Genomic DNA, 26251 nt, shown 5'->3' on the forward strand with positions numbered 1-26251 from the left:
TATTATTGCAAAAAAGACATTAATTATGTTAGCCTGGTGGCCCAGGTTCATTTTCAATTAAATAAGCATCTATTACACACTGCCAAGTAGCTTACATTTTGCTACTTTTGGTGGATAGTAAAGGGATTGAACGACATTTGTCCTCTAGAACATTATCTCTGCTTTTCACAAGTGTATGACCCTGAGAAAAGTGTTGTGCGACATGTTCTCATATTGGAGGGTGGGCCAGTACCGGCCTTTCTGCAATCATCACAGAGATGAGAATGCGAAGAAGGAAGATAAACACAGACAGAGGAGGAGATAGGATTGTTGAAAATGAATCAGTCCAACCCACAGAGGGCAGCACCCACTTGTTAGCTATATAAGGGCCACTAGCTCAATCCTTTGTCGCCCTGAAAGCTGCATCAGGCTTTATCCTACTTTCTCCTTTGGTGAACCAGGTGAGAGAAAACTCATCCAGCTACATCAGTGGATATTTGGTTGGCTATTGTTCATGGTATAAATCCAGGGGTATGAGCTAAGACAAAGTTGATATATATTTGGTTTTCCTGCCTTCCCTCCTTTTCGTTTCTTTCCTTTTTCTTCTTTTTGTTTGCTTATTTGTTTGGTCAGTTTAGTTTATTCCAGGGTCTTTTTAGAATAACTTTTCCTTTGTTATGGAAAATAATGCAAGTAGAAATTTGTTTCTTCTAGGCTGTTCCACATTCTCTTCCTAGTCATTTTTTGTGCCATATTTTCTGGGTTGTCCAACTGAAATAGGGAAAAGACCAGCACTGTTACAGAAATCCATCCTTGTTCAGTGGCAACTTTCAGAGCTCCAAGATCTAATCATCCTCTAGTCAAACTGCGGTCTGCATTGCTCAATCTTGTCCCCTGTTTACTGAAAGAAAACAGAGTTTGGTTAAGGCAGAGATTAGGATATCTCGTGAGCTTTGATGAGGGCTATCTCATGCTTCTGAAGCACCAGGATAGAGTTAGCCCACTTTGTCCATTCTTAATTTGCTAAATGCCTTAACAGTCCAATTTAGCTTCTGGTACCCAGAGGGGAGGCAGGTAAGCATGTTAGATGGTCTGGTACGTTTGATTTAAAAGACAAACAAGCAAAAACAGTGAAACTAGCCAGAGAGACTGGAGCAATATATCTCGGTGGTTCTAGAAATTTTGGAAGCCCCAAGACAACACCCAGAACACCAAAGTACACAAAGTGTAGAGATGCTGTGTAGAGAATATATTCATCTAGGACATGGAGATCTGAAATCTAGTCCTAGATCAGTCAATAACATGCCATGTATGGCTCAATCTTAGCAAAGTAACTCAAAGTTAACAAGATTAGCTTTCTCTGTGTTTATGTGTATTGTATCACCCCTGACCTAGTCTTACTTGTTGAGGTATTTTGGTTTAAAGAGACAAGATATTTGAAAAACTGGGATGATTACTATTAAAATCAGAACTGTTTATAACTTAAAATAAAATGAATGAGAGGATCTTTTTTTCTCCCTTCAGGTTCATTTAAACCTGCAAAAAGATGACCAATCTCTTGAGAAGCGTTGTCACCGTAATTGATACTTTCTACAAATACACCAAGCAGGATGGGGAGTGTGCCACACTGAGCAAGGATGAACTAAAGGAACTTCTGGAGAAAGAGTTCCGTCCGATTCTGAAGGTAAGGACCATGTACCAGGACTGAAAACTACTAGCATCGTATACATTCTCTGTTTTATGACCAAGGAATAGCTAAAAAGTGCACAATCCCCATGGTCTTTGAGCTAACACTATGAGTGGTACTTTTGGGGGACATCAGAAAGGCTGTTGAGGCAGCATTTATTTTTTTTAAAGAGGTGATCATTTTCTTCCTCCCACCATACAGACTGTCAGACATTTTCATGTCCCCAGGTTTTTCCTTCTAAAAAAGCATATGATAAATTTGCGCTATCAATTTATAAATTACCCTAGCAAATGAGGAAGAAAAGATATAGAGAGGGAAAACATGTATAAGGGATATTGATCAAGTAACCAAGGTGACTAAAAACTAAAAACAAAATACAAGAATTTTTTTTTTCTATTTACTTGGAAAGGACTCAGTTATTAGCTTCAAAATTATAGATCATAACATAGAATATATTAGCAGGCAAGGCTTAAAATGTATGTTAAACACACCAGGTACTGAATTTGGTTTATTCAACTCCCCCTTATCTGCCATACATGAGTATCTACTTCTCTAGCTTAGGTCCTTGAACTGTATGTGCTGAGGATCCCAATGGCCTTTATTCTTTTTTATTACCTCTTCACACTTGCTAGGTGTTGTTAAGCTGTTTTAGCCTAAAATATTTCTTGATTGGATTAAAATACCTAACATCAAACACTCCCTCAGTGAGTGTTTGCAATTGCAAAACACTCTTTGCAATTCCATGGATTATACAGCACATGGAATTCTCCAGGCCAGAATCCTGGAGTGGGTAGCCTTTCCCTTCTCCAGGAGATCTTCCCACCCCAGGGATTGAACCCAGATCTCCACATTTTGGGCAGATTCTTTACCAGCTGAGCCACAAGGGAAGTCTCCCACAATTCTACAGCTTTACCCAAATATTTTAGCTGAGTATATGGACTAGGCTGACCAGGTCTTCTTTGGTGTATTGCTTGTGTACAGAACCCAGATGATCCAGACACAGTGGATGTCATCATGCATATGCTGGATCGAGATCATGATCGAAGACTGGACTTTACTGAGTTTCTTCTGATGGTATTCAAACTGGCTATGGCCTGCAACAAGGTTCTCAGCAAAAAATACTGCAAAGCTTCAGGGTCAAAGAAGCACAGGCATAGTCGCCAACACCAAGAGGAAGAAAGTGAAACTGAAGGTGAAGAAGAGGATACATCAGGACAAAACTCAGGTTACAGATATTCAAGTTGGAGTGAGGGAGAGGAGCATGGTTATAGTTCTGAGGGCTCTAGGGGAACTGCAAAACACAGACATGGGTCTGGCTCCAGAAGGCTGAGAAAGCAAGGTGGTTCATCTAGCTCAGAGAACCAAAAGGGATTTGAAAAAAGGTGCCATGGGTCCAGCTCTGGTTACTCATGGAGTAATGACAAAGAAAGACATGGTTCCAGCTCTGGAGAACTGGAGGGAAAAAGAAACAAATCACATGTTAGCCCCTCTAGGGTATCTGGGGATGAATACAAGTCTGGATCAAAGAGTGGTAGAGGGAGAGGTCATGGTGGTCTGTCATATGAATATGAATCAAACTCCACTCAGTCAAGTTGTGCAGGACAAAAACATGGGTCTAGCTCTAAATGTTCAGGAGATGTTGGGAGGGAAAGTCATGCCTGTGGTTCCAGCAATTCAGGTGGATGTGGAAGACGAAAAAACACTTCTAGTTCTTGTCAGGCAGGTAGACTTGGAGAGCAAGGAAACCAATCTAGCTGTACCCAATCAGGTTATCAATCAGGAAGTAGTGGAGAAGGTCATGGATGTATCTCAGGGGGTTGGGCCTCTGGATATTGTCAACATGAGCCTAGCTCCTGTAGCCAGTCTACTAGGCACAAAGGATATGGGTATAGAACATGTGGTCAACCACAGAATTGTGGAGGACAACAGGGAACAGGTTCATGTCAGTCCTCTTGTTGTGGACAATATGGGTCAGGAGTAAGTCAGTCTTCTACTTATGGTCAACAGGGATCTGGTTCCTGTGGATACTCTTCAAACTCTCATCAAAAGAGGTATGGTTCAAATGAAACTTCTAAACGTAGTCAACATAGATCCAGCTCAGGTCAACCTTCTGGCTTTGGCCAACATGGGTGTGGCTCAGGTCAGTCCTCTGGCTTTGGACACCATGAGCCTACATCAGGACAGTCTTGCTATGGCCAACATGGGTCAGGCTCCCATCAGCACTCTGGTGCTGGACAATATGGATCAGGCTCAGCTCAGTCCTCTGGCTTTGGAAACCAAAAGTCTATATCAGGACAGTCTACCTACAGCCAACATGGATCTGGTTCAGGTCAATCCTCAGGCTTTGGCCGACATGGTTCAAACTCAGGTCAGTCCTCTGGCTTTGAACACCATGACTGTGGATCACAGCAGTCTGGTTATGGCCATCATGAGTTGGGCTCAGGTCAATCATCTGGCACAGACCAACAAGGGTCAAGTTCAAATCAGTCTACTGGCTTTGGACATCATGACTCTGGCTCAGATCAGTCCTCTAGCGACAGTGAAAGGCACTCAGAAGTCTCAGAGAGACACTCAGGATCCACTCATGGGCAGGCTGGATCTCAACATGGAGAGTCAGGAGCCACAGTGAGAGGGGGACAAGGAACTGTTCATGGGCAGTCAGGAGACAGCACCAGACGTGGCCACTCCAGTCAGGGACAATCTACGCGGTCAGGGTCCAGTCAGGCGGGAAGACAGAGATCCAGTCACAGTGAGGCTAGCGACAGTGAAAGGCATTCAGAAGTCTCAGAGAGTCACTCAGGATCCACTCACGGGCAGGCTGGATCTCAACATGGAGAGTCAGGAGCCACAGTGAGAGGGAGATATGGAACTGTTCATAGGCAGTCAGGAGACAGCACCAGACGTGGCCACTCCAGTCAGGGACAATCTACACGGTCAGGGTCCAGTCAGGCGGGAAGACAGGGATCCAGTCACAGTGAGACTAGCGACAGTGAAAGACATTCAGAAGCCTCACAGAGCCACTCAGGATCCACTCACGGGCAGGCTGGATCTCAACATGGAGAGTCAGGAGCCACAGTGAGAGGGAGACACGGAACTGTTCATGGGCAGTCAGGAGACAGCACCAGACGTGGCCACTCCAGTCAGGGACAATCTACATGGTCAGGGTCCAGTCAGGCGGGAAGACAGGGATCCAGTCACAGGGGGGCGAGCGACAGTGAAAGGCATTCAGAAGTCTCAGAGAGACACTCAGGATCCACTCATGGGCAGGCTGGATCTCAACATGGAGAGTCAGGAGCCACAGTGAGAGGGAGACAGGGAACTGCTCATGGGCAGTCAGGAGACAGCACCAGACGTGGCCACTCCAGTCAGGGACAATCTACACGGTCAGGGGCCAGTCAGGCAGGAAGACAGGGATCCAGTCACAGTGAGGCTAGCGACAGTGAAAGGCATTCAGAAGCCTCACAGAGCCACTCAGGATCCACTCATGGGCAGGCTGGATCTCAACATGGAGAGTCAGGAGCCACAGTGAGAGGGAGACATGGAACTGCTCATGGGCAGTCAGGAGACAGCACCAGACGTGGCCACTCCAGTCAGGGACAATCTACACGGTCAGGGTCCAGTCAGGCGGGAAGACAGGGATCCAGTCACAGTGAGGCTAGCGACAGTGAAAGACATTCAGAAGCCTCACAGAGCCACTCAGGATCCACTCATGGGCAGGCTGGATCTCAACATGGAGAGTCAGGAGCCACAGTGAGAGGGAGACAGGGAACTGTTCATGGGCAGTCAGGAGACAGCACCAGACGTGGCCACTCCAGTCAGGGACAATCTACACGGTCAGGGTCCAGTCAGGCGGGAAGACAGGGATCCAGTCACAGTGAGGCTAGCGACAGTGAAAGGCATTCAGAAGTCTCAGAGAGACACTCAGGATCCACTCATGGGCAGGCTGGATCTCAACATGGAGAGTCAGGAGCCACAGTGAGAGGGAGACATGGAACTGCTCATGGGCAGTCAGGAGACAGCACCAGACGTGGCCACTCCAGTCAGGGACAATCTACACGGTCAGGGTCCAGTCAGGTGGGAAGACAGGGATCCAGTCACAGTGAGGCTAGCGACAGTGAAAGGCATTCAGAAGTCTCAGAGAGACACTCAGGATCCACTCATGGGCAGGCTGGATCTCAACATGGAGAGTCAGGAGCCACAGTGAGAGGGAGACACGGAACTGCTCATGGGCAGTCAGGAGACAGCACCAGACGTGGCCACTCCAGTCAGGGACAATCTACATGGTCAGGGTCCAGTCAGGCAGGAAGACAGGGATCCAGTCACAGTGAAGCTAGCGACAGTGAAAGGCATTCAGAAGTCTCAGAGAGACACTCAGGATCCACTCACAGGCAGGCTGGATCTCAACATGGAGAGTCAGGAGCCACAGTGAGAGGGAGACACGGAACTGCTCATGGGCAGTCAGGAGACAGCACCAGACATGACCACTCCAGTCAGGGACAGTCTACACGGTCAGGGTCCAGTCAGGCAGGAAGACAGGGATCCAGTCACAGTGAGGCTAGCGACAGTGAAAGGCATTCAGAAGTCTCAGAGAGACACTCAGGATCCACTCATGGGCAGGCTGGATCTCAACATGGAGAGTCAGGAGCCACAGTGAGAGGGAGACATGGAACTGTTCATGGGCAGTCAGGAGACAGCACCAGACGTGGCCACTCCAGTCAGGGACAATCTACACGGTCAGGGTCCAGTCAGGCGGGAAGACAGGGATCCAGTCACAGTGAGGCTAGCGACAGTGAAAGGCATTCAGAAGTCTCAGAGAGACACTCAGGATCCACTCATGGGCAGGCTGGATCTCAACATGGAGAGTCAGGAGCCACAGTGAGAGGGAGACATGGAACTGCTCATGGGCAGTCAGGAGACAGCACCAGACGTGGCCACTCCAGTCAGGGACAATCTACACGGTCAGGGTCCAGTCAGGCGGGAAGACAGGGATCCAGTCACAGTGAGGCTAGCGACAGTGAAAGGCATTCAGAAGTCTCAGAGAGACACTCAGGATCCACTCATGGGCAGGCTGGATCTCAACATGGAGAGTCAGGAGCCACAGTGAGAGGGAGACACGGAACTGCTCATGGGCAGTCAGGAGACAGCACCAGACGTGGCCACTCCAGTCAGGGACAATCTACACGGTCAGGGTCCAGTCAGGCAGGAAGACAGGGATCCAGTCACAGTGAAGCTAGCGACAGTGAAAGGCATTCAGAAGTCTCAGAGAGACACTCAGGATCCACTCACAGGCAGGCTGGATCTCAACATGGAGAGTCAGGAGCCACAGTGAGAGGGAGACACGGAACTGCTCATGGGCAGTCAGGAGACAGCACCAGACATGACCACTCCAGTCAGGGACAGTCTACACGGTCAGGGTCCAGTCAGGCAGGAAGACAGGGATCCAGTCACAGTGAGGCTAGCGACAGTGAAAGGCATTCAGAAGTCTCAGAGAGACACTCAGGATCCACTCATGGGCAGGCTGGATCTCAACATGGAGAGTCAGGAGCCACAGTGAGAGGGAGACATGGAACTGTTCATGGGCAGTCAGGAGACAGCACCAGACGTGGCCACTCCAGTCAGGGACAATCTACACGGTCAGGGTCCAGTCAGGCGGGAAGACAGGGATCCAGTCACAGTGAGGCTAGTGACAGTGAAAGGCATTCAGAAGCCTCACAGAGCCACTCAGGATCCACTCACGGGCAGGCTGGATCTCAGCATGGAGAGTCAGGAGCCACAGTGAGAAGGAGACATGGAACTGCTCATGGGCAGTCAGGAGACAGCACCAGACGTGGCCACTCCAGTCAGGGACAATCTACACGGTCAGGGTCCAGTCAGGCGGGAAGACAGGGATCCAGTCACAGTGAGGCTAGTGACAGTGAAAGATATGCAGATGCCTCACAGAGCCACTCAGGATCCACTCATGGGCAGGCTGGATCTCAACATGGAGAGTCAGGAGACACAGTCAGAGGGAGACATGGAACTGCTCATGGGCCGTCAGGAGACACCACCCGACATGTCTCCTCTGATCATGGACAATCTACTTGGTCAAACAGACAGTCAAGTCACACTCATGCCCATTCTGGTGAAAGTCATTCTACATCACAGATTAGTGGCAGACAAAGACATAGATCAGATCAAGCCTGGAGACATGGCAGTTATGGGAGTGCCGAATATGACTATGGCCAGTCTGGTTATGGACCTTCTGGTGGTAGCAGGACAAGCAGTCGTAATTCTAGTCCTTTTAGGTCAACAGACAGAGCTGCAACCAGGCGAGCATCTAGTCATGGACTATCAGTTTCTAGTTTTTACTACATGGGTTCAAAAGCAACTGAAAACATAGGACGACAAGATTCATGTCTTGGACAATCAGAGATAAGTGATGGGTTGTCAATTGATTCCCATAACCATTCTGGATCTGGTACAACTGGAGGTCAGGGATCTAGTCATAGACATTCAGTAGCAACTCAAGAACAGTCAAGAGATATCCTTGTTCAGTCTGCAAGGTGGGGGTCTACTTATAGCAGTCAGCTTAGGAACCACGCTGCATCTGACCATGGAAAACCCTTATCAGCCCACAGCCATTTAGATTCTAGTTCAACTAGAAGTCAAACCTCCCATAGTGATAGTAAGGGGTATTCAGAAGATTTGGGGGAAAAGAGTCATGAACAATCAGAATTGAGGCATAGACAATCAGAGTTCAATACAATAGATGTACCTCCATCCAGCCATCAGCACTTGGGAGATTCATCTTCTCATGATCTGGTAAGATCCAGCACAAATTTAGCAACACAGGGATCAAGTGATGGACAATCAGGACATATTCAGGGTCAGTCTGGATTCAGCACCAATGAAAGACAAGTATATAGCCATGGCCAGTCAAGGGACAGCTATGGGCAGTCAAGTGGCAATCACTCACTTGATAGCCAAGTCCCTTTGGGAACTGAAGAAAATAATTTTAGGTATTTTTCAAGCAGTGTAACCACATGGAGTGGGGAAAAGCAAAACCAAGAGTCTGGATCAAGTCCATCAGAGACCATGAGAAAATACAGTCAGGATGTTGATGATAAGCAGACAAGAGACTCTGAGGTCAGAGGTTACCATGGAAGAGAGAGAACAGATTCAGGTTCCTTTTACTTAGATAGCAACACCCCACTCTATGAATATATCAAAGAACAAAGGTGCTATTACTTTGAATAATAATTTGAAACCAAAGGAAGACAAACTAACTCAAGATAAGAACTAATCCAATCGAGAAATGAGACATACAACATGGAATTAAGATATTTTAAATGATCATTTCTTTTGGTAGTGGGGGCTTACGTCTGATTTCCTATTTAACTGTAGTACTGTTTTCTATTTCTTTTGGTACAAGGCTTTTTTGTAAGGATCCATAATCATTGAGCTCTTAGAAAATAGTGGATGGAAGAAGTAAATTGCATTTGGGACATATTTAGAACTACATGGCAAAGTGATTGGATTCTCTGGAATAAAGTGAGCATTTAAAAATAATTTTATATATTCCAGGTTGATTTAATTGATTGTTGACAAACCTATCCAAGAAGCTAAGAGACATGGTTTAGGAGCCAAAATTTCTCTAATAATATTGTAACATATTCTGTGTCCTAAACAACAACAAAAATGTAGTAGTTTAAGATTCAGAATATGTGCATCTTTTGTACCACCACTGGAACACTGTACTGCTGTTGTTTAATTTTTTGACATGACTACCTGGATACAGGATCCAGAAAATTGTAGTGCATAAAAATTGCCAATAAACTTTTCATCAAGTTACATTTTGTTTTCTCATTCATCCTCACAGCCTTCTGCTATGGGGTCAGATGCGTATTTCTCTTGTCTACCTTTGAACACCTAGATGACAGAAAAATACCTGGATACTATTCAAAGTCCAGAGAAGGCAAAACTCAATCACATTTATCTTTTCCTCAGTCTAATCACTATCCAAAGCATTTATAAGAAATGTTCTATATTGAGGAGTTGATCTCAGATACTTTAGTCAACTGAGATTATCAGAGCAATCATTATTAAACATAACCCCAAGTGGCTATTTCCCGAGACCACACAACCTCTGAAAATAATATTGATGAGTCACAGACTTTCTCTGTCAGAGATATTAATTGAAATATCCCTTAGCAATGGAGGCTAATGGGGTCCTATATCTCCTAGTCAAATAAAAACAATTAAAAGTATACTCCCCCCTAGCAAGAAAAATATGTGAGTTTATTATAAACAGAAAGAGACATAACAAGGAGCAGAAAAATAGGAACAAAAAATAATAACTTCAGTAGAAAGTTTATTGCTATAAAATCAAAAGGCAAATTTCACAATGTGAAAACTAGTACAGACATTAAAGATCATCCCCATAATTTACAGACTAAAAGGAAAAAAATCAAAGCAAAGCACATTTAATCTAACCAAAATGAGTTATAATTCATTAAATCAGAATTTGATGCTCCATCATCTTTTCCTCCCGTCAGAAACTCAAGCTTCTTTTTTTCCACCTTCACCTTTGGATTTCAAACTGAAGTGCAATTCATCAATGGGTGTTCAAGACTGCAAGCCACTATTAGAGAAAGAAATTATATGAAAGACCAAAAGAATAGTCTCATTCCTCTGATTAGACTTAAAACATATTCTATCCAGATTTTAACATTTTAAGAACTATCCAAATTTTAAGTCATGCTATGTGATAAATAAAACACTAGTCATGTTACTTTATTAGTGGAAGAAAATAAAATTATTGTTATACTAGTAGTGACACACATAAAAATAACTGAGTATATATAAGAGTTGGACCATAAAGAAAGCTGAACACCAAAGAATTTATGCTTTTGAACTGTGGTGTTGGATAAGACTCTTGAAAGTCCCTTGGACAGCAAGGAGATCAAATCAGTCAATCCTAAAGGAGATCAGTCCTGGATGTTCATTGGAAGGACTGATGCCGAAGCTGAAACTCCAATCCTTTGGCCACCTGATGTGAAGAACTGACTCATTGGAAAAGACCCTGATGCTGGGAGGGATTGAAAGCAGGAGGAGCGGACAACAGAGGATGAGATGGTTGGATGGTATCACTGACTCAATGAACAGGAGTTTGAGCAAGCTCCAGGAGTTGATGATAGACAGGGAGGCCTGGTGTGCTGTGGTTCATGGGGTTGCAAAGAGTCAGACACGACTGAGATACTGAACTGAACTGAACTGATATGGTAGTTAACTCTAAATGGTAACCAATTTACACAAATCTATATATCCATCATTTATAAGCTTTATATGCATATATATGAAAATTTATATCCACCATTATATATACTTTATATATAATTATAATTCCATTATATTACATCATTGAATAAATGCTAATTATCAAAGAATCATTAGAAATTTAAATATCATGTTTAATCTCATCCAAACAAAATCTATTGTAGGTTAAGGAAACGAGACTCAAAGAGATTAACTTGCCTCTATTGTGCAGATAATTAGAAGTGCTGCTATGATCAGGGTATAGGTTTCTGATTCTTAAACCAAAGTACTTTCCATTCTTCCAGGGGCTCTGCACTCCATTCATTCATTCATAATTTGCCCACTCTCTAACCTTTAAATATGAAATTTAAGGGTGTCTAAAACTTGACCAGTTCCTTGAATCAATGTTAAATTGCCTTTACTCTGTGAGTGTATATTTATCAGTGATACTGATAATTCCTTGACCAAACTCATCTGAAGTATAAATATAATGAAAAAAATTATATTCCAGACTGTTAAGGCCATAAGTAATTTGCTTTAGCCAAATTGAAGGCAATTACCCCTTATAAATTATACCAAAAGTATTCTAAAATAATTCAAAAAGAATTACACATTCCCTTTCTAAGATGAAAGGTAAAAGTGAGACAGCAGGTATGCTCTACAAGGTAAAAGGTTAGAAACTGGAGTGCATACATATGGAACCCTTGTGAAGAGTTGAATTAGATGCAATTCTGTTGAGAAATGAGTCATATGGTGTGTACAATTAGAGATTTTCCCTCTAGTACAACCTGTGTATCAGTATTTTATGGATAAAACATTTCTGTGCCAAAGGATACTAAGTGAAGTCAAAGCATTCTTCAAAGCATGTCTGTACTATCAGGGAGGAGCACGTGGCATTGAGGAGAAACTCTGAGTGGCCAAATTAGGAGGACCAGAGAAAAAAATTCTTCTTTCCTTAAATTTCTAGATAAAGATGACATTTAGATATGGGAAACTGAAGTTCAGTTTAAGTTGGACATACTGCATGCACTGTATTGTTTTGTTGGAGTGTAAGTCATAGTCTAGGGTTTCCCTGGTGGCTTAGATGGTAAAGAATCTGCCTGCAATGCAGGAGGCCTGGGTTCGAACCCCAGGTCAGGAAAATCCCCTGGAGAAGGGAATGGCAACCTAGTCCAGTATTCTTACCTGGAGAATTCCATGGACAGAGGAGCCTTGCAGGCTATAGTCCATGGGGTCGAAAAGAGTCAGATGTGACTGAGCGACTAACACTACTACTACTACTACTGCTAAGTCATAGTCCTCTGTGTTATGAGAGACTTCTATGTTTTGAGTTATGAAATAACCAGAAAGGACCTTTTAAAATAATACTACATGTAGCTTGTTTTTATACATGATGTTAAAGAATGTTTTAATTTCATTCTTTCACACATAGCTGTCCAGTTTACCCAGCACCATTTATCTCCATATATTGCTTTGCCGCCTTTGTCAAAATCCCCAGTGGCTCAGTGGTTAAAAAATCTGCGTGCAATGCAGGAGACTAGCAGGAGATGTGAAATTGATTCCTGGGCCAGGAAGATCCCTGGAGTAGGAAATGGTAACCCAGGCCAGTATTTTTGCCTGGGAAATGCCATGGACAGAGGAGCCTAGTGGGCTGCAGTTCATGGGGTCACAAAGAGTCAGACACAACTGAGCGACTCAACAACAAGCTTTGTCATAGATTAAATCGATCATACATGTGTGGGTTTATTTCTGGGCTTTCTATCCTGCTCCATTAATCTATATTTGTTTTCTGTGCTAGTACCATACTCTTTCGATGATTATAGTTTTGTAGTATAGTTTGAAGTCAGGGAGCCTGATTCCTCCAGCTTCATTTCTCTTTCTGAAGATTGCTTTGGCCATTCAGGGTCTTTTGTGCCTCCACACAAATTTTAATTATTTTTTGTTCTAGTTCTGTGAAAAACTGGTGATTTGACAGGGATTTCATTGAATCTGTAGATTGCCTTGGGTGGCATAATCATTTTGACAAAATTGAGTCTTCCAATCCAAGAACATGGATTAAACACCAAATGTAATACCAAACACTGTAAAACTCTTAGAGGAAAACATGGGAAGAACATTCTTTCACATAAATCATAGCAATATATTTTTTGACCCATCTCCTAAAGTAATGGAAACAAAACCAAAAATAAACAAATGGGACCTAATGAAACTCAAAGGCTTTTGCACACCAAAGGAAACCATAAATAAAATAAAAAGACAACCCACAGAATGGGAGAAAGTGTTTACAAACAATGTGACTAGCAAGGGATTAACCTCCAAAATTTACAAACAACTCATGCATCTCAATATAAAAAAAAAAAAAATCCAATCAAAACATGGGTGGAAGACCTTTATAGGCATTTCTTCAAAGAACATATACAGATGGCTGAGAGGCACATAAAAAGATGCTCAACAGCAGTTACTATTAGAGAAACTCAAATTAAAACTATAGTGAGATATCACCTCACAACCAGTCAGAATGACCATCACTTAAAAGTCTATAAACAATAAATACTGGAGACAGTGTGGAGAAAAGGGGGTCCTCCTACACTGCTGGCAGGAATGTAATTGATATAGCCACTATGGAGAATCGTATGGAGGTTACTTAAGAAACTAAAAATAGAACTACCATATGATCCAGTAATCCCACTCCCGGGCATATATCCAGGGAAAACTGTGGTTTAAAAGGACACCACAACATTCATTGCAGGGCTATTTAAAATAACCAAGATGTAGAAGTAACTTAAATGTCCATTGCCCAATGAATGGATGGATAAAGAAGATGTGGTATATACAATGGACTATTACTCAGCCATTAAAAAGAATGAAATAATGCCATTTGCAGCAACATGGATGGACTTAGAGATTATCATACTAAGTTAAATAAGCTAAATGGAGAAAAACAAAATATTATACAATATTACCTATATGTGGAATCTAAAAAGATACAGATAAATTTGTTTACAAAGCAGAAACAGACTCACAGACTTTAGAAAGCAAACTTGTGGTTACCAAAGGGAAAAAGTAGTGGGAGAGAAAAATTGGGAGTTTAGGATTGACTTACCCACGCTACTATATTTAAAATAGATAACCAACAAAGACCTACTGTATAGCACAAGAAACTCTACTCATTATACCTCAATAACCAAAATGGGAAAATAATTTGAAAAAGGATGTATATATGTATATGCATAACTGAATCACTTTGCTGCATACCTGATCCTAACACAACTTTGTAAATCAACTATAATCCAATATAAAATAAAAATACTACATGCAATCAAAGATGAGTATGCAAGCTGTGGCAGCAATGAGAAAAAGGAAGTAGAACAAGAAAAGGATGAAGACTGAGGCAATGCTGGATTTGACTGGAAAGGAATCCAGCCTATAAACAGAGGTCAGCTTCTTCTCTAATAATAAACAATTTGGCACAATTAAAGGGCCACTAACCCAGACTCTTAAACCTATTCTAAGCAACATTTTACCAGTTTTGGGGAGTATATTAAGTGAAAGTGAGATAAGTTCTACTTAGTAAATACAGAGGTACCAGTAGACAGTTATAAATACTCTGTTTGTATTATGAAGCTATTTGGCACAAGGAAGTATAGAATTTGCAAGGTGCTTGTTCATTTTTTAAAAATTATTTAAATACATTAAATTTTCTCTTATATTAACTATTTTGTTCATTTTTCCATGATGATCACTGAAGAAAATCTTATGATTTCCTAATGACTACAATAAAGTAATTAGGAAAAAGATGAAATGGAGAATCACTCTCTGTTTCCAAACACTTAGATGTGTTTCTGGCTTTACCAACTTTTTCTAAGATTAAAGTTTCAAAGGTTTACTGGTCTTCAATCCTTCATTAGAACATAGACATGAAGGGTAAGTGAAGCAGTTTCCCATAGTGAGGCTATTAGAGAAGAGGAAATATAGAGAGAATCTGAAATATACAAATGAGATGATCTGCTGAGAGGGTTGGGGGGACAGGACTTAAGGACTCAATAACTTAGATTCCAGGATAGGTAAATTAGCCCCCTCTAATGATCCAGCTTAGAGTCATTACTTAATTCCACTAGGACTGAGAGTCAAAAAACTGAGTTCCAGTCTACTTCTATTATGTGAGTTAATACAAATCGTGCAATATTTGTGTTATTCATTCCATTGTGGATTAAAGAAAGAAAATTAAAATGTATTGAATGCCTACTTATGTGCTTCAGATACTTTCCCTACAATTACCTTGCAAATTAAAAGTGCACCATACTTTACAGACAAAAATGAGGCTTAGAGAAGTTTAAAAAAACTTACTCAAATCCACATAGCTGGTATACAACTAAGCAGCAAAATCAAGACCCCATTCACTCAAAAGCCCAGTGTCTTTCACTGTCTCAGACTACCCCACACAGAATTCTAACACCCAAAGAACATTCATCAAATGTTGCTTTCCTTTACTTTGTTTGCTCTAAAAGTTAGCTCATGTCTCTTCTTTTAGATAGATAGGTTGATGATAGATAGATAGATTTTTAATTTTTTATTAATAAGTATTTAAGTCTTTGTCATACCTCACAAAGCAGTATCTTTCCCTTTTGTCAAGAGGGCTTTAATAAGACAGTAATTCAACTCTTCTTCCTCAAATTCACAAGATGAACTTTGTCAGCTCTGATGTTTTTGTTGAATTGCTGGGCTAGCTAGGTGTCTTAAAACCCAATCAACCAACACATAAACAAAATCACATCTCATTCACACTAATTTATTCCAAGTAGCATTTAAAATACATTTGAGAAATTATTTCCAACTGGTACAATTTCAGAGGCTGGACAAGGCTTACATTGCCTCCTAAATTGTACCACATAAGCCCTAGATTTGAATATTTGGGGGAGTAGGGAAATACCCAACAACCTTTGTTTTCCAGTAATAATACTGTCTAGTTCCTATTGTTTTTTTTTTTCTTCCAAATCTTTGCCTCACTCTTCTATTCTAATAGTTTTCTTGACAAATTTTGTCAGACTCAGCTAGCCAAGCCTGGAAGAATAAATGCTTATCTAGCTCCACCTATGTGTGACAAAATACATTTCTACACCTCTCCAACAAGTAATCCAAGAATGTGGGATAGACTTATGAGCAATCCCTCTCTGATCAGTTCAGTGAAACAATCCAGATGATCCAGATAATATAGGGTTGTCAATGCAGCATTACCATCACTCATTCACTCATTATTTCATTGGAGGGAAGTTCATAACTTCTTGGTTGACAGATGCTATATTTCACACTGAAGTTACAAATATCAGAAAGACACTGTCCCTGTCCTTTAGGAGTTTACATATTCATCAAGGAGACCAACATATGAGAAAGCAACAGATGAATACTGTGGCAAATGCTGTAATAGATATGATGAAGGGACTGTGTTTGCAATGAAGTGACTGACTGATTTTAGCTCTGATTAAAAGTGAAGAAATAAGATTCAAAGAAATCTTAAGAGAAAAATTTGCAATAAGTCTCTAGAAGTAGCCAGGAGTTATCCAGGTTTATTTGAGGAGATTACCCCAGGAATATATATTTTTAGGTCTTAAAGTAAGAAAGACATGGTCAGCTAAAGGAATTCAAAAATAATTCAGTATAGGTAAGACACAATCACAGAAAATTAACCATACTGATCACATGGACCACAACCTTGTATAACTCAATGAAACTATGAGCCATGCTATGTAGGGCCACCCAAGACAGATGGGTCATGGTGAAGAGTTCTGACAAAATGTGGTCCACTACAAAACAGAATGTCAAACCACTTCAGTATTCTTGACTTGAGAACCCCATGAATAGTATGAAAAAGCAGAAAGATAGGACACTGGAAGATGAAATCCTCAGGCTGGTAGGTGCCCAATATGATACCAGAAATCAGTGGAGAAACAACTCCAGAAATAATGAAGAGATGGAGCCAAAGCAAAAACAATGCCCAATTTTGGATGGGACTGCTGATAGAAGTAAAATCTGATGCTGTAAAGAACAATATTGCATAGGAACCTGGAATGTTAGGTTCATGAATCAAGGTAAATTGGAAGTGGTCAAACAGGAGATGGCAAGAGTGAACATCAGCATTTTAGGAATTAGTGAACTGGATTGGAATGGACTGGAATGGGCAAATTTCATTCAGATAGCCATTATATCTACTACAGTGGGCAAAAATCCCTTAGAAGAAATGGAGTAGCCCTCACAGTCAATAAAAGAGTCTGAAACACACTACTTGGGTGCAATCTCAAAAATATCAGAATGATCTCTGTTCATTTCTAAGGCAAACCGTTCATTGTCACAGTAATTCAAGTCTAGGCCCAAACCACTAGTGCCGAAGCTGAAGTTGAACGGTTCTATGAGGACCTACAAGACCTTCTAGAAGTAACACCAAAAAAAAAAAAAAAAAAAAAAGTCCTTTTCATCCTAAGGGACTGGAGTGCAAAAGTAGGAAGTCAAGAGAAACTTGGAGTAAGAGGCAAGTTTGACCTTGGAGCACAAAATGAAGCAGGGAAAAGGCTAACAGGGTTTGCCAACAGAATGCACTGGTCATAGCAAGCACCCTTTTCCAACAACATAAGAGAAGACTCTACACATGGACATCACCAGATAGTCAACACCGAAATCAGAATGACTACATTCTTTGCAGCCGAAGATGGAGAAGCTCTATAGATCAGCAAAAACAAGACTGGGAGCTGACTGTGGCTCAGATCATGAATTTCTTATTAAAAAATTCAGATGTAAATTAAGAAAGCAGGGAAAACCACTAGATGGTTCAGGTATGACCTAAATCAAATCCCTTACTATTACACAGTGGAAGTGACAAGTAGATTCAAGGGATTAGATCTGATAGACAGAGTGCCTGAAGAACAATGGACAGAGGTTCATGACATTGTATGCAAGGCAGTGATCAAGACCATCCCCAAGAAAAAGAAATGCAAAAAGGCAAAATGGTTGTCTGAGGAGGACTTACAAATAGCTGAGAAAAGAAGAGAAGCTAAAGACAAAGGAGAAAAGGAAAGACATACCCATCTGAATGCAGAATTCCAAAGAATATCTAGGAGTGATAAGAAAGCCTTCCTCAGTGATCAATGAAAAGAATTAGAGGAAAACAACAGAATGGGGAAGACTAGGTATCTCTTCAAGAAAATTAGAGATACCAAGGGAATATTTCATGCAAAGACAGACACAATAAAGGACAGAAATGGTATGGACCTAACAGAAGCAGAAGATATTCAGGAAAGGTGGCAAGACTACACAGAAAAACTGTACAAAAAAGATCTTAATGACCCAGATAACCAAGATGGTGTGATCACTCATCTAGAGTCAGATATCCTGGAGTCTGAAGTCAAGTGAGCCTTAACCATCACTATAAACAAAGCTAGTGGAGGTGATGGAATTCCAGCTAAGATATTTCAAATCCTAAAAGACTAGGCTGTTAAAGTGGTGCGCTCTATGCCAGCAAATTTGGAAAACTCAGTAGTAGCCACAGGACTAGTAAAGATCAGTTTTCACTCCAATCCCAGAGAAAGGCATTGCCAAAGAATGTTCAAACTACTGCACAATTGCACTCATCTCACACAATAGCAAAGTAATGCTCAAAATTCTCCAAGTGAGGCTTAAAAAGTACATGAACCCAGAGCTTCCAGCTGTTCAAGCTGGATTTAGAAAAGGCAGAGGAATCAGAGAACAAATTTTCAACATCTGTTGGATAATAGAAAAAGCAAGCGAGTTCCAGAAAAATATCTACTAATGCTTTATTGACTACACCAAAGCCTTTGACTGTGTGGATCATAGCAAACTGTGGAAAATTCTTCAAGAGATGGAAATACCAGACCACCTTACCTACCTCCTGAGAAACCTCTATGTAGGTCAAGAAGCAACAGCTGGAACCGGACATGGAACAACAGACTGGTTTCAAATTGGAAAAGGAGTACATCAACGCTGTATATTGTCACCCTGTTTATTTAATTTATATGCAGAGTACATCATGAAAAATGCCCGGCTGGATGAAGCACAAGCTGGAATCCAGACTGCCAGGAGAAATATCAATAACCTCAGATATGCAGATAACACCACCCTCATAGCAGAAAGCAAAGAGGAACTGAAAAACATCTTGATGAAAGTGAAAGAGGGAGTGAAAAAACCAGCTTAAAACTCAACTTGCAAACAACTAAGATCATGGCATCCAGTCCCATTACCTCATGGCAAATAGATGGGGAAACAATGGAAGCAGTGACAGACTTTATTTTTGGGGCTCCAAAATCACTGCAGATGGTGCCTGCAGCCATGAAATTAAAAGACACTTGCTCCTTGGAAGAAAAGCCATGACCAATCTAGACATCATCTTAAAAAGCAGAGACATTACTTTGCCAACAAAAGTCCATCTAGTCAAAGCTATGGTTTTTCTAGTAATCAGGTATGCATGTGAGAGTTGGACTATAAAGAAATCTGAGTGCTGAAGAATTGATGCTTTTGGACTATGGTGTTGGAGAAGAGTCTTGAGAGTCTCTTGGACTGCAAGGAGATCAACCCAGTCAATCCTAAAGGAAATCAGTCCTGAATATTCATTGAAAGGACTGATGCTGAAACTGAGGATCCAATCTTTGGCCACCTGATGTGAAGAGCTGACTCACTGCAAAAGACCCTGATGCTGGGAAAAATTGAAGGCAGGAGGAGAAAGGGATGATAGAGGATGAGATGATGGGATGGCAACACTGACTCAATGGACATGAGTTTGAGCAAACGCTGGGAGTTGGTGATGGACTGGGAAGCCTGGCATGCTGCAGTCCATGGGGATGCGAAGAGTTGGACACTACTGAGAGACTGAACTGAACTGATAGGTAAGACACATGTTGTGGGCTTCTCAGGTGGTGCTAGTGGTAAAGAATCAGTCTGTCAATGCAGGAGACATAAGAGAGGCAAGTTCGATCCCTGGGTAAGCAAGATCCCCTGGAGGAGGGGATGACAACCCACTCCATTATTCTCACCTGCAGAATCTCATGGGCAGAGGAGCCTGGCAGATTACAGTCAATAGCATCGCAAAGAGTTGGACATGACTGAAGCGACTTAGCATGCATGCACATGCAAGACACAGGTTGTATGTGGCAGCATAGCAAGAAATGATGTCAGAACAATAGGCAGAGGTAGAATCACAATGAACCTAATAAGTCTTGCTGAGAACATTAGTCTTTATAAGCAATGAAAAACCATCAAAGCACTTTTATAAAATCACATGATCATATATTCATTTCAGAACTTTTTATTTTTTTTCATGGCAGAGGCTCAAGAATGTAGGTGTGAAAAGCAATCCAGCAACTACTACAGTAATCTGGATAAAAGATGACAGAGGTGATCTGGGGTACATAAAAGGGGCTGGATGCAGAACATATTTCTGATTTGTGGTTAAACAGTATACAGTGACTGAGATGAAGGTATCTAAGGCGATTTGCTAGATTTCTGGCTTGAGTCATAGAACTTTGTAGGAAAGGGGGGAAATGAGGCTTTCATGAGAAAGCAAGCTTTGTTTATATTTTCTTTTGGTTCAGGTCATTGGTCATATACAGAAATGTAATAGTTCAAAAGTGATCAACAGGCTATACCAAGTCTATCAGCATATCACTAGTTCATACACTTTAAAATATGGGGCTTACGGGCTCCCCTTGTGGCTCAACTGGTAAAATATGGGACTTCCCTGGTGGTCCAGTGGTTAAGAATCTGCTTGCCAATGCAGGGGACATGAGTTCAATCCCTGGTCCAGGAAGATTCCACATGCTGTGGGGCAACTAAGTTTGTACACCACAACTAGTGAAGGCAAATTGCCTACAGCCCATGTTCCACAACAAAAACCACTGCAATGAGAAGTACCACAGCTAGAAAGTAGCCCCTGCTAGCACAACTAGAGAAATACCATGCACAGCAACAAAGACTTAGCACAGCTAAAATTAAATAAATCAATCTTAAAAACAATAAAGATAAAATCGATGGTGCTAGTGGTAAAGAACCTGTCTGCCAGTGCAGGAGACATAAGAGACTCAGGTTTAATCCCTGGGTCAGGAAGATCCCCTGGAGGAGGACATGGCAACCCACTCTAGTCTTCTTGCCTGGAAAATCCTGGTGGGTTACAGTCCATGAGGTCACAAAGAGTCAGACATGACTGAAGTGACTTAGCACACATGCACATATAGAAATTGGGAGATGACACACACACACACACACACAAAAGTCCCGGGTTTTCTGTTTTCTAAGCCATATATTCAGTCTGTGCCAATACTTTCCTCAACAATCAGTCAAATCTGTGAGTAGCTGTGATCTCATTGCACTGGACATGCACATGCCAGTTTGTGAATCTCTCTCCTACACTGAAGTCAGCTTTGGGCTTTATATGGATTATTTCATTTAGTAATCATACTAATTTTGAAATTTTATGGTTGATAAAACTTGTTAACTGTGTTTCTCTTTCTGTTTGATGAGAGGAAAGAGAAAAAGAAAGGACAGTATAAAATTCCCAGAATTTACCTTTAACATAATTTCACAGCTGAAGAGGACACTGAAGATTACCCTAAATCAAAGGTTATAAAAGTTTCTATGTTGTGATTTTTGTTGCTCCATAACCATTTGAGCATCTCTCTCTCAAATGCCCTCCCATCAAAAAAAAACATACACTTATCTACACACAAATTTTTTCCTTTAATTTCAAGGACTTTGCAGACCCACTAAAGTTTGCTCATAGCTATTAACATATTTGACTACTCTATTAAGACTAGTCAAAAAGCAAGGCTCTCATGTCAACTTCTCCTTTAACTTCAATCTACACCAATACAAATCCATTTTCCTTTGGTTCTGTTTCTGAAACACAACAGAATAGGGCAGAAAAAGAACCTCCTGCCTCCTGAGAAACCTGTATGTAAGGTCAAGAAGCAATAGTTAAAACCAAGTATGGAACAACAGACTGGTTCAAAATTGGGAAAGGAGTATGTCAAGACTGTATATTTTCACCCTGCTATTTTTAACTTATATGCAGAATACATCATGAGAAATGCTGGGCTGGATGAAGCACAGCTGGAATCAAGACTTCCAGGAGAAATATTGATAACCTCAGATACGCAGGTGATACCACCCTTAAGGCAGAAAGCAAAGAGGAACTAAAGAGCTTACTGATGAGGGTGAAAGAAGAGAGTGAAAAAGCCAGCTTAAAAGTCAGCATTCAAAAAACTAAGATCAAGGCATCTGGTCCCATCACTTTATGGTAAATAGATGAGGAAACAATGAAAACAGTGACAGATTTTATTTTATTGGGCTCCAAAATCACTGTGTGTGGTGACTGCAGCCATGAAACTAAAAGACACTTGCTTCTTGGAAGAAAAGCTATGACCAACCTAGACAGCCTGTCAAAAAGCAGAGACGTTACTTTGCCAACAAAGGTTCATCAAGCCAAAGCTGTGGTTTTTCCAGTAGTCATGTATGGATGTGAGAGGTGGACCATAAAGAAGGCTGAGCACTGAAGAATTGATGCTTTTGAACTGTGGTGTTGAAGAAGATTCTTGGGTGTCCCTTGGACTGCAAGGAGATCCAACCAGTCCATCCTAAAGGAAATCAGTCCTGGGTGCTCATTGGAAGGACTGATGCTGAAGCTGAAGCTCCAACACTTTGGCCACCTGATATGAAGAGCCGACTCATTTGAGAAGACCCTGATGCTGGGGAAGATTGAAGATAGGATGAGAAGGGGATGACAGAGGACAAGATGGCTAGATGTCATCACCAACTCAATGGACATGAGTTTGAGCAAGCTCCAGGAGATGAAGGACAGGGAAGCTTGGCATGGTGCAGTCCATGTGGTCACAAAGAGTTAGACACAACTGAGCAACTGAACAGCAACAAATAAACATGTAAGGCTACTAGGACAATGAGTCAATTTACTACTGTAAATAAACAAAATTTATGCCAAAATTAACCTTGCCTCTATTAATCATATGAATAAAAATAACTCTGCACATTGTTATCAGTTCACACAATGTCTTTCAACAAAGACATACCAGAGTAATTGAAAGTGGTTTTTTTTCTTTTCCTTATGAAGTAATACATGAATATATTTTTCCTTTTAAAATTAGAATATTTGTAGATAAAGCTATAGCCCTTTCTGATCGTCATTCCAATTTCAATTCGTTTCCTCCTACCCAAGAGATAACCACTGGGAAGCTGAGCTTTATTCCTTCCAGACACCTTACAGATATTTTTACATACATAAACTGGTACACAGGGAAAATATACTTACATTCATTTTTATGTAAAAGAAATCATATTGCACTTATTTTTTCTCTTTACACACTCTTCACTGAATAATGTTTGGAGATGTTGATTAATATAAATCTAGCTTATTCTTTTTGCTATAGAATTCTGTGATATAGATACACTGAATTTTATTTAGCCATTCATCTATTGGTGGGTATTTAGGTTGTTTTCAGTTTTTCAGTATTGTAAACAATGCTGCGATTAGTATCTTGCACTTGTCTTCTTGTTCACATATATGTTTCTCTAGGGCGGATACCTAGAATGGAATTACTGGCAGATAGGTTGTGTGCAACTTTAAATTTAACAGATATTCCCAAAGTATCCTCGAAAGTAATTGTATGAAACTACTCTCCTATCATTAGTATATGAAAGTTCCCTCCCCCCAACACTGGGTCAAAAGTTAATAATACCAACTTTAGAAGTTTTGTTAATCTTACAGGTAAATAATAGCATCTAACATCATTTTAATTTGTATCTTCCTGAATACCAGCAAGTTAAGTGTTTTCTCTAAACTGTATTGCTTTGTTGGGTTTTCTTTTATTTTTCTTTCTTTGTTTCTTTCCTGCTATTACCATCCAATCTTGAGCATAAATAAGGGAAGCAAGTCATTACAAACACAGGATAGTACTGAACAGTTACTATTCACTTCGTTTGAGAATAGATAAACATTTTTTAAAACTTTTTTTATTTTTGACCCCCTTCATCCATTTCTCCCACCCACATCCCAACTGCCTCCACCTCTGGGAAACACCAAACTGTTCTTTGAATCTGTGAGCTTGTTTTGTGCTTCTGTGTATTGTTGTTGTTGATGATGGTGATGATGGTTTAGATATGACATATAAGAGAAATCATACTGTATTTGTCCACTCCAGTATTCTTGCCTAGAAAATCCCATGGACAGAGGAGCCTGGGAGGCTACAGTCCATGTGGTCGCAAAGAATCAGACATGACTGAGCACACATCTGACATTTCACTTAGCATAATGCCCTCAAAGTCTATCCATGTTGTCATAAGTGTCATTTTCTTTTTTCTTGTTCCTGAAAATATTATATTGTGTGTGTGTGTGTGTTATATACCACAATTTCTTTATTCATTAATTCATCTATTGCTAAGCTTGTTTCCACATCTTGAGTATTGTGATTAATGCTGCAATTACATATATCTTTCCAAGTTAAGTGTTTTTGGTTTCTTTCTTCTTCTGGTTTACTCGGAAGCGGAATTGCAAGATCACATGGTAGTACTATTCTTAAGTTTTTAAGAAACTTCCATATTGTTTTCCCTAGTAGCTGCACAAATTTATATCCCAAAAAACAATGGACAAGACTTCCCTTTCTTCACATCCTTGCCAACAATTGTCATTCTTTGTGTTTTTGAAAATAGCCATTCTAAAAGGTAAGGTGACGTCTTGTTGTGGTTTTTATTTGCATTTTCCTGATCATTAATAATGTTGAGAATCTCTTCATGTACCTGCTGGCCATCTGTATACCATTTCTGGAAAAATGTTCAGATCTTTGCTCATCTTTTAACTGGATTCCTTTTTTATTTTTATTTATTTTTTTAAGACCTTATGTTCTGCCTTTATTCAATTTCCAGTGTCATTTATTTTTTGTGAGTAGATCAATTTTCTTAGCATCATATGGGTTTTTTTTCCATTGATTTTTATTAGTGGGAGGCTAAATACTTTATAATATTGTAGTGGTTTTTGCCATATATTGGCATGAATCAGCCATGGATTCACATGTGTTCCCCATCCTGATTCCCCCTCCCGCCTCCCTCTCCATACCATCCCTCTGGGTCTTCCCAGTGCACCAGCCCTGAGCACTTGTCTCATGCATCCAACCTGAGCTGGAGATCTGTTTCACCCTTGATAGTATACTTGTTTCAAAGCTATTCTCTGAGAACACCCCACCCTTGCCTTCTCCCACAGAGACCAAAAGTCTGTTCTGTACATCTGTGTCTCTTTTTCACTTTTGCATATAGGGTTATCATTACCATCTTTTTAAATTCCATATATATGCGTTAGTATACTGTACTGGTCTTTATCTTTCTGGCTACTTCACTATGTAAAATTGGCTCCAGTTTCAGCCATCTCATTAGCACTGGTTCAAATGAATTCTTTTTAATGGCTGCATAATATTTCATAGTGTATATGTACCACAGCTTCCTTATCCATTCGTCTGCTGATGGGCATCTAGGTTGCTTCCATGTCCTGGCTATTATAAACAGTGCTGTGATGAACATTGGGGTGCACGTGTCTCTTTCAGATCTGGTTTCCTCAGTGTGTATGCCCAGAAGTGGTATTGCTGCATCATATGGCAGTTCTATTTCCAGTTTTTTAAGAAATCTCCACACTGTTCTCCATAGTGGCTCTACTAGTTTGCATTCCCACAAATAGTGTAAGAGGGTTCCCTCTCCTCCACACCCTCTCCAGCATTTATTGCTTGTAGACTTTTGGATAGCAGCCATCCTGACTGGCGTGTAATGGTACCTCATTGTGGTTTTGATTTGCATTTCTCTGATCATGAGTGATGTTGAGCATCTTTTCATGTGTTTGATAGCCATCTGTATGTCTTCTTTGGAGAAATGTCTGTTTAGTTCTTTGGCCCATTTTTTGATTGGGTCATTTATTTTTCTGGAATTGAGCTTCAGGAGTTGCTTTTTGAGTATATTTTTGAGATAAATCCTTTGTCTGTTTCTTCATTTACTATTATTTTCTCCCATTCTGAAGGCTGACCTTTCACTTTGCTTATAGTTTCCTTTGTTGTGCAAAAGCTTTTAAGTTTATTTAAGTCCCATTTGTTTATTTTTGCTTTTATTTCCACTATTCTGGGAGGTGGATCATAGAGGATCTTGTTGTGATTTATGTCGGAGACTGTTTTGCCTACGTTTTCCTCTAGGAGTTTTATAGTTTCTGGTCTTACATTTAGATCTTTACTGCATTTTGAGTTTATTTTT

The 26251-nt window shown here is 40.8% G+C and overlaps 1 protein-coding gene across 1 annotated transcript in view; it reads left to right on the plus strand.

Moving 5' to 3' along the window:
• Positions 1-1525: 1525 nt before the first annotated feature.
• The window catches only part of FLG2 (filaggrin 2), a 30524-nt gene continuing 5798 nt past the window's right edge, over positions 1526-26251 (plus strand). Inside the window, exons 1-2 of the mRNA XM_065946674.1 lie at positions 1526-1663; positions 2648-7931. Of these exons, the coding sequence (XP_065802746.1) occupies positions 1526-1663; positions 2648-7931 (5422 nt within the window). The remainder of the gene's footprint in view (positions 1664-2647; positions 7932-26251) is intronic.

This window comes from Muntiacus reevesi, chromosome 1 (assembly GCF_963930625.1).
Source record: "Muntiacus reevesi chromosome 1, mMunRee1.1, whole genome shotgun sequence".
In the NCBI taxonomy this organism is placed as follows: Eukaryota; Metazoa; Chordata; class Mammalia; order Artiodactyla; family Cervidae; genus Muntiacus; species Muntiacus reevesi.